This window comes from Gadus chalcogrammus, chromosome 15 (genome assembly GCF_026213295.1).
Source record: "Gadus chalcogrammus isolate NIFS_2021 chromosome 15, NIFS_Gcha_1.0, whole genome shotgun sequence".
In the NCBI taxonomy this organism is placed as follows: domain Eukaryota; kingdom Metazoa; phylum Chordata; class Actinopteri; order Gadiformes; family Gadidae; genus Gadus; species Gadus chalcogrammus.
In genome coordinates, this window is record NC_079426.1 from 4,463,469 (window position 1) to 4,472,224 (window position 8,756).

Sequence of the window (8,756 nt, forward strand, 5' to 3'; positions counted from 1 at the left end):
CTATAGAATAAATTGATATATTATACAGTAAACAGTATATAGAGATGTATTCAGTGTTATTATTTAGTATTAGTATTAGCGTGTGTTTGGAGGAGAGGCTGGCCTGGCCCTGTTGTTGTGGTTGGGGGGAGGGTACGTGGCAGTAGGGGGGGGGGAATATAATGGGTCTTGGGTTGAATGACATACATCCACGCACTGGCGATCACGCATGGTCCCACAGGCTCTATTGTTTACCTCTTGCTGGGCCACGCAGCGCGCTGGAAGCTTCTATTGTGTGAGAGGGGGCATCGCCAGACAGGGGGGAGGGGGGGGGGAAGACAGAGGTTTAGACAGGGGGTGTAAACACAAGGGGAACATGATCCGCGGCTAATCGATGTGTTTTGGGGAGGTTGCTATTGTTACGCTCCCTCGTCCCTTCTTTCTGTCTTCTGGCTTGAGAGAGAGAAAGAGAGAGAGATAGTAACAGAGAGAGAGGGAGAGAGGGAGAGAGAGAGGGGAGGAGAGAGAGAGAGAGAGAGAGAGAGAGAGAGAGAGAGAGAGAGAGAGAGAGAGAGAGAGAGAGAGAGAGAGAGAGAGAGAGAGAGAGAGAGAGAGAGAGAGAAAGAGAGAGAGATAGTAAGAGAGAGAGAGAGAGAGAGAGAGAGAGAGAGAGAGAGAGAGAGACGGAGAGAGAGAGGCTGCTTGTCATTTTAAAGCCGCAGGAGGACGGTGTCGGGGGAGAGTGGTGGAGAGATGGGGGAGGAGAGAGAGAGAGAGAGAGAGAGCGAGAGAGAGAGAGAGAGAGCGAGAGAGAGCGGCAACACAGCTCAATGACATCAGCAGCAGCCACAGAAGCAGAGCACCTCACATGCATGCACACGCAATCGCTCTCCTCACAGACGAGGGAGAGCAGCAGCAGAAGAAGGGATGGAATTATGAACGCGCTGCTCCGTTTCTTTGGGTCCACTGAATTCATTCCCCCCCCCAGCGTCTGAGATATATTTCTAGCACCGTTTAGAATTTTTTTTCCCGGTCGTCGTGATTCTTTTCCTTTCACCTGCCTCCGCGAGATGAGGGTGAAAACCAAAATCCCCCGTCTGTACAGCAGAGGAGAGGATGAGTAGCACAGGGACGCTGCTTAGGATGACGAAGAGGCGTCCGTGATTCATCCAGGACGGACACCCTGTCTGGAGCGGGAGCCACACTCTCTTTATCGGCACTGCAGTGCATCTGTGCCGACGGTGCAGCCTCCGTCGGTGACTTCAGCTCTCCTTGTTGTGCTCCTGGAGAGGATTAGGCATTTTGGAGGGGGCAGGTGGATGCGTGGCGGGAGGGGAAGGGGGGGGGGTGTGTGTGCGTGCGTGTGTGTCTGTTGCCGAGCAGGCGAAGGAGCCCGAGGGAGGGAGGATTTGGGGGGGTTTGATTGAGGGTTGAGGGTTCGGGAGGCGAACGCTAGCCAAGAATGGGAGCCAACGAGTCCATGGAGGAGAATGGAGAAATCTCCTTCCCCTCGCAGCAGGAGCACATGTGAGTCTCCCCTCTGGTCCCTCCTGCATGACGACCAGTGTGTCCACCAAACCGCTCAGACCAGGCCATTCTATTAGAAATGTATAGAATATATTATGTGACGAATATGTGACGAAACAGCCCCCTTACCTTCTATTGTAGCGTTGGTTGTTTGAATGGTAACGGCTCGGGGGGGCGAGGGTAAGGTGGAAGCTTGTTTTGATTTCACTGTTGTGGCGGCCATTGCAGGTGTTTTTTTGTTTTTGTACATGGACCACATCGCTGTTCCCAGGCACACCTAGCCACTCAGCTCCACTTAACCCAGCCATCAGTTCCTCTATCGGGTCAAAGCTCTAGGGATGATGATGATGATGATTAGGTAATCAGGAGACGCTTTCGTCAACCTCTCCATCGTGTGAGGCAAGGCAAGCGCTCAGTGAGTGTGGCAGCACGTGCAGAGGCACATGTGTGCAGGAATGAGAACACGGCAGAGGTAGCGGCGCGTGTTCCCTTTGTGGTGAGGCTGGGAGGAAGGAGGTGATGGGGTAAGGGGCTTCGAGAGGCACCGCTGGTGGTGATGCTGTTCAGGACGCAGGAGGCCATGTTCAGCATGCCGGGGGCTAGGGGATGGTGACTGTGCTAAAATAGAGCACTCGCCATGGGGGGGGGGGGGGGGGGAGGATGTGAGAGATGGAGAGAGAGGGGAGAGAGAGAGGAGAGGGGAAAGAGAGAGATGGGGGAGAGTGCTCTACTTTGTTTTATTTATATCAGATAAGACACTTGGGGATGTGAGAGTCACATTGCTGTGTGTGTGTGTGTGTGTGTGTGTGTGACCGGGTGCGTGGGTGTGTGTTTGGGCTTGAGTGTGTCTGTGCGTCTGGGGGTGGATGTTTATGTGTATTCGATCAGTTTTGGCCGTCCTGCTTGGTACACATGGCAATATGTGTCCATGTGTTGTCGCCATGCTAGTGTCACGCAGGCGTGAATAAACCCAGGATGGTAGCAGTGTTGCTGAAGCCATCTGGAAATATAACATGAACAGATTAGTAGCATCTGTTTGCTCTTGCGAGCTGGAGTTATTGCACATTGCTATCCTCCCAACCGTTAGTAGTATGGCATTCAGTGCGTTCCCACATTTAGGTATGCAATGCTGTCAGGACTTCTGCCGTAAACTAAATTCTCCCCGGAAGTATTGGGTATTTTATTTCGAAGGGTTCTGCTTTATGGATGGGAGTGCAAGATGTTTTATTCTCCTCGGGTTGTTGCCTTTACCTCATCTTCCTGTATGTCAAATTCCCCTCAGATGTGACATCACTGGCCCGGCAACCTGTCTGGGTATCTTTGGTTTCAGTTTGCGTGGGAGAGACATCTGGAATTGGTGGCTTTTGGCATCATAATACATAAAAGATGGACTGTTCTCTCAGGCTGTTCTCGACTCTTTGAACTGTAAATGATAATCACAGACTCTGTGTGATTTCCAGCCTGTTCCATCCGAGTTAGTGTGGTTTTAAAACGAAGCCCAACAGCGCCATCTGTTGGTTTGTCCCTGCCATATACAATGTGTACATTCTTACAACAACATTTGACCACACTGGGGTTTTCCAATAAACATTACACATGAGGACATATCAGAATCATGACTTTTTATTCCACATTCATCATTGCTGGACTTCTGTAAGGTTCATTCAGTTTATTTATGCAGTTCAACATTAAACGTTTGTGTAGTTTTGCATACATGATACTGAGTGCTTCAAGGCAAATAGTTCCTCCATATTTGTATTGTCTAACAGTCAACCGGAAGATGGCTAGGAGGCAAAAAAGAAGGAGAGAGATGTAGAGATACATTAAGAGGAGAGGAGTGAGAGCGATGTAGAGAAACATAATGATGAGTGGGGAGAGAGATGTCGAGAAACATTACTACCAGGAGTGAGAGATTTAGGGAAACATTGAGACGAGAAGAGTGAGAGAAACATTAAGACCAGAGGAGTGAGACAGCCAGGCAAGGAGAACTCATAAATAGTTTAGGACATTGAAGGATGATGTTTATCCCTGCTGTTGATGAGGTAAACGTGTGTGTGTGTGTGTGTGTGTGTGTGTGTGTGTGTGTGTGTGTGTGAACATATGACCTGCGTATTGAATAGCTGCTGAAAGACTAACAGCAAATTAGGCTATTTTATGTTTTATTTTGTATTATTACGTTGTTTTTTATCTTCATCCTTAATAATGGCTCTCTTACTGCCTCTTGTTCATCACCCCTCGAGTGACACGAAGACAACTATATTTGTGTTGTATCCCTTTGTTACCTTTTGTCCCTCCCTTTTTTTTTTTTTTTCATACACTCACACCTGCGTACATTGAAGTATATGTTACTTCAAAGTAAAGACCAGAGTCTTCTTCTTCATGTGAATGGCGAATAGAAACAGTTTAATGGGACAAGAGAGCCTTGACTGGGGAGCACAGCTGGCTTTAGAGCTCGCTCTCTCTCTCTCTCTCTCGCTCTCTCTCTCTCTCGCTCTCGCTCTCTCTCTGGCTCTCTCTCGCTCTCTCTCTGGCTCTCTCTCTGGCTCTCTGTCGTTCTCTCTGGCTCTCTCTCTTTCTCACTGGCTCTCTCTCTTTCTCACTGGCTCTCTCTCCCCCCCCCCCACTGCAGAGTCTGTCTCCAGGCAGTGCTCCCAAGCTGCGAGAGGCTGCCATCAGATGTGTGTATCTCTCGCTCCTGCTTTCTCACCATCTATTTTCTCTGTCTATTGCTTTCCCTCTCTCTCAACCTCTCTCTCTCTGTGCCCTTTCTTCGCCCACACTATTGATGAGGCTCACTCGCATAATGTCTCTTTTGTCTTGCAATTGCAATTGGAGAATTCTGTCTGATACAATTTGAGCACAAAATCCTTTTGCATATCCAGATGATTACGGTGAGAAAGAGCAGGGGGAAAATACATTTTGTGTGTGTCCCCAAAAAGAAAAGACAATGAAAAATGCCATCCCGCTTTTATTTTGGAGGGAGCAGCGTGTCGGTGTGATGCAGGGGCAGACAGTGCTCTGCCATTGGTCGCTGGGTGCCTGCGCGCGCCTCACAGCTTCCGTGTTGCTGTGCTTCTCCCGCCATACTGCCTCTCCTGCCAACGTGGAACATATGGCGACGGCAGCCTCCCGTTACCATAGCAACAACAGCCAATGATTTTGCATCCGTGTTGGAAAGAGATGCCGTGTTATTTGAGATGATGGTAAAATATCGGCTGGTATTGCGGTATTATATTTTTATACAATACATATATACTTGAACTATTCTCCGATAGAATACCCTCATTTGAAGTACACACAGGCTACACCTCATGCAGTTAATATGCAGAATATTCTGTACATTACTACATGTAGGTCTTATCCACTCCTACCCTTGGAGCTCTGCCTGTTACTGGCCCGCCCGTCGATGCCCTGATCCCCTGTGCTGCAGACTGGGGCAGATGGATCTGCAGGTGGGCCTGCCCAGATCCAATCGACACACAGTGGGAACCAGAAAGGGATTAACACTGGCCCAGTGTCCTTCTGTCTCAGCCCCCCATGGTCCTGCTGGTTCCACCTCACCGACCCTGGCCGTTCAGACGCAGGACAGTTCCTCAGTGAGCAGCCGACGCTGCCGCAGCATCGCAGACCGACTGACTGCAGTGTGAAACAGTGGAGTACAAGTAGAGACAGAATAGGAGAAACCGCCTTAATGCCCCTGCAATGAGCAGCACCCCAGGGGGCCATAGTGGTCAGAGGGTCTTATTACAGACCTACTCCCTCCCTCCCTTCCAAGAGCCTCTAAACCTGACCAGGCAAAACGTATCCCTCGCTTCATTTGGAAGGTGTGCGATTGATCCGTCCCTTTTCCCCGTTTTTGCTGTTCTAAGTCAGCGCATCGAAAGCCAATACGAAGCAGCTTAACGTCAGACACCGTGTGAGGAAGGTTGACTTGGCGACAGGGACTGAGCGAGCTCTATTACAATCAGCTTATAAGGCTAAGTGGGCAGCGGATTTGCCTTTTTGGGGTGTAAATATCATCTGGGGAATAAAGCAGACGGTACGCCGCAGACACGGTAACACGACCAGCTAAACCATCGGCCCTCGCTCTCTAGGGGAGAGATAGTGAGAGACAAGAGATGGCGAGGGGCGGAGCGAGCGAGGGGATATAAGCGAGCGAGCGAGAGAGAGTGTTAGTGAGAAGAGGAGAGAGCAGAGGAAGCCTGAGTCAGTGCAGGTGCCGGACCTCCGTAGCCAGTCTCTCTCCCGCACGCATCGGTGCTTATCGCCTCTGTACCGAAGTAGAGCCCGTGAGGACTTATTGACGACGTACGGGAGATAAGCGCTGGACCACAGCGAAGGAAGCCGGACGGAATTGGCAGCTGATCGTTCGCTCGGCTCGGAGGGGGGGAGGCAGACGACAGACCTGGAGGCTGAGGTGTGGCGTCGCTGCGTCTAGAAGCCACTAGAGGAAGAGCGAGAGGAGCAGCCAGTCGAGACCCAGACGGTCGCCGGCGTGGTCCAGGGAGAGCTCGGTTGCCGCTGTGGTTGTGGTCGTCACCCCGGTCTACCATGGTTCTGACCGCGTGGCAGGCTCTCTCGCCGCTGACGTGGGCACGCTGGGGCTGGGACTCTCTGCTGGGGGGGTCTCCGGATGGGGGCAGCCCCGGATCGGACCCCACGATGGGGCTTCTTAGGAAGCTGTCCTGGGGGGCACGGCATGACAACATGGTCAGGCAGAGGTGAGGCGGTATGGGGGTGTTGGTGGGGGGGGGGGGGGGGGGAGGGATACTGTTGTAGTCTGTGGTTCTGTTGGTGAGCGCCCAGCGCTGTACTTGGAAGTCTGTGTGTGTGTGTGTGTGTGTGTGTGTGTGTGTGTGTGTGTGTGTGTGTGTGTGTGTGAGAGAGAGAGACACCATGCCCGTGCATCGGTGTGTGGTCATGCATTCAAATACGTGCATACGTGTCGCCATGCATTCATATCCGTGTGTGTGGCCGACTGGCCGTGCGCACGCGTGTGTGTGTGAGCGTGTGCGGTTGCGTGCAGCCATGCACGCCCGTTTGTATCCGTGTATTTGCATTCGTGCGTGCATGTGTGTGCGTGCTACCATGGCAATATTTGTCGGCCTCTTGCAAGAATGCATAATAAATGCATATCATTACTTTCCTAGTTTAACCACGGCCGACTCCTCATGTTCAGCGCATCGTGCCTTTGTGTCTCCGATTGGGCGTTTTAATTTGGGTGTAAACAGAGGACTCATGAGCAGTCATACGTCACTGCGACGGCTTATCTGGCTCTCCTCTCCTGCCGATACAGCACTTTAATTTATGGATTGTTTCATTCCACCAGGGACTGCGACCATAGGCTGTACCGTCGCGGGCCGTTGGCTTTCCCAATGTCGCCAACCACAGGACTCGCAAAGATGCCGTGATTAAAAAAGGGTTTATCAATCGTAAATCCAGTTAGATATTGCTCCCAAGGGAATCTCAATCCCATTGTCCTCTCCTGAGAAATAAGGGGTTTAATGGTCAGCCTTTGTCAATTTGAAGGGTTCGTTCCCTACCTTAAGCGCTGGAGATTATTGGCCAGATCTTTCTACCGAGCGTGCGCTAGTGTTTGCTGTCGAGGGGAACCGAGCTGCCTCTGGTGGAAGCACCCTATTGACGATTTATAAATCATGGTTGTCATCGCGGAACCTCTGACTCATGTCCGGTCTGGTTTCGTCCAATAGGAGCTCGGACTCGGACGGAGCCTTCGAGACCCCCGAATCCACCACCCCAGTCAAGTCCCCTACCCCAACTGGACCTCAAGACTTGATCCCCACCTCGGACGACCAAGGTACAGTCAGAACGTGTCTTCAGTCTTTTCATGTCTCTTTGAACATGTGCTCTTGTGCTCATATTTAGCTAAGGCACAGTTGCCGGGGTGGTTAGAGAAGAAAATGGGATGCTGGTCTTTTAGCACCCCCAAGTGTAAACACGGTGAACCTGCTCTGATCAAATAATACGGCCGGCCCCCTTTGTTTGAGGAGGAGAGCACCTCTATTGTCTGATGTAATTTATTACGATAGATGCCAATAATGATCATTCATGAAAATAAATGGTATATATTTACATTTAGGGCATAAGCAGACGCTTTTATCGAAAGCTTGATTAGTACATTTGTCATATTTAGTATATATTTGTTATATTTTTTTGTCTGTATACCAAGTTCCTTTGTCTCTTGCGTGGTCATTTACCACCAGCCTCTTTAATCGAATAGAATAGACGACTCACTGATGAGCGTTTCCCTACACATCCGTCATCCTAATCGCTGCTGTCAGAAACAGAAGCATCCTCTCCAACCAATAGATACTTTTAATTACATTTCTCATCCAACCTTCTCCCCCGCCCCCCCACCCCCCCCACAGACTGTGGTACTGGCTCGGTGTCCGACCTCACCCTCGTGGTCCCCGACCCTGACGGCCCCTCCTTCCAGCCGCCCACCCGCTCGCTCTCCATCGTCTTCGACGAGGACAAGCCCATCGCCGCCAGCGGCCAGTACAACATCGAGCACGGGCCGGCCGGCTCCGCCCTGACCCGCTCGCTCAGCCTGCAGGGGGGCGAGCTAGAAGGCGCCGATCCCCTCGACGGCGCCGACCCGCTAGACGGCGCCGGCGGCGACACCGCGGCGGGCTTCCACGCGCGCGCCGAGTCGTTCAGCGTGGGCACAGGCAGCGCCCCCGGCACCCTCCGCAGGCCCAAGAAGGGCCGCCCGGGCTCCCTGAAGAAGAAGCCCCTGGACGGGCAGAACTCGGACCCCGAGGCCCCGCGGGTCACCCCCTCCTCCGGCAGCACCACCCCGGAGACCAAGAGGAAGCCCCACGCGCGCACCGGCAGCCCCCTGCTCCAGGCCCAGGACGACCCCGAGGCGTCCCCCGCCACCCCCAGCCCGGGAGGGACGCTCCGACGGACCCGCAAGGCCCGCGTGGACACCCCGCCCCCGCTGCCCGAGGAGACCGCCCCCGTCGGCCCGGAGGAGACCCCCGTGGCCCCGGCCGTGACCCGGGAGGAGGAGTCCCCCCTCCCCGCGCCCCGGACCCCGCCCACCGGAGAGGACGCCCCCATCCTGCCCCGAGGCGCCTACAAATGGGACCCCGATAACTTTGACGACATCGACCCCTTCAACTCCGGAGGGAGCAAGATCGCCAACTCCCCCGAGTTGGCCCGGAAAGGACCGGTGTCGGCCGCCGCCGCTGCCCCGCCCCCGCGGAGCCCCCCCCTCCCCGCCC

At 53.0% G+C, this 8,756-nt stretch overlaps 1 protein-coding gene across 1 annotated transcript in view; it reads left to right on the forward strand.

Annotated features, from left to right (window-relative positions):
- Positions 1–8,756, forward strand: part of LOC130404929 (histone-lysine N-methyltransferase 2D-like) — a 38,078-nt gene that overhangs the window by 29,223 nt on the left and 99 nt on the right. The window contains exons 7-8 of the mRNA XM_056609878.1: positions 7,218–7,324; positions 7,896–8,706. Coding sequence (XP_056465853.1) covers positions 7,218–7,324; positions 7,896–8,706 — 918 coding nt within the window. The remainder of the gene's footprint in view (positions 1–7,217; positions 7,325–7,895; positions 8,707–8,756) is intronic.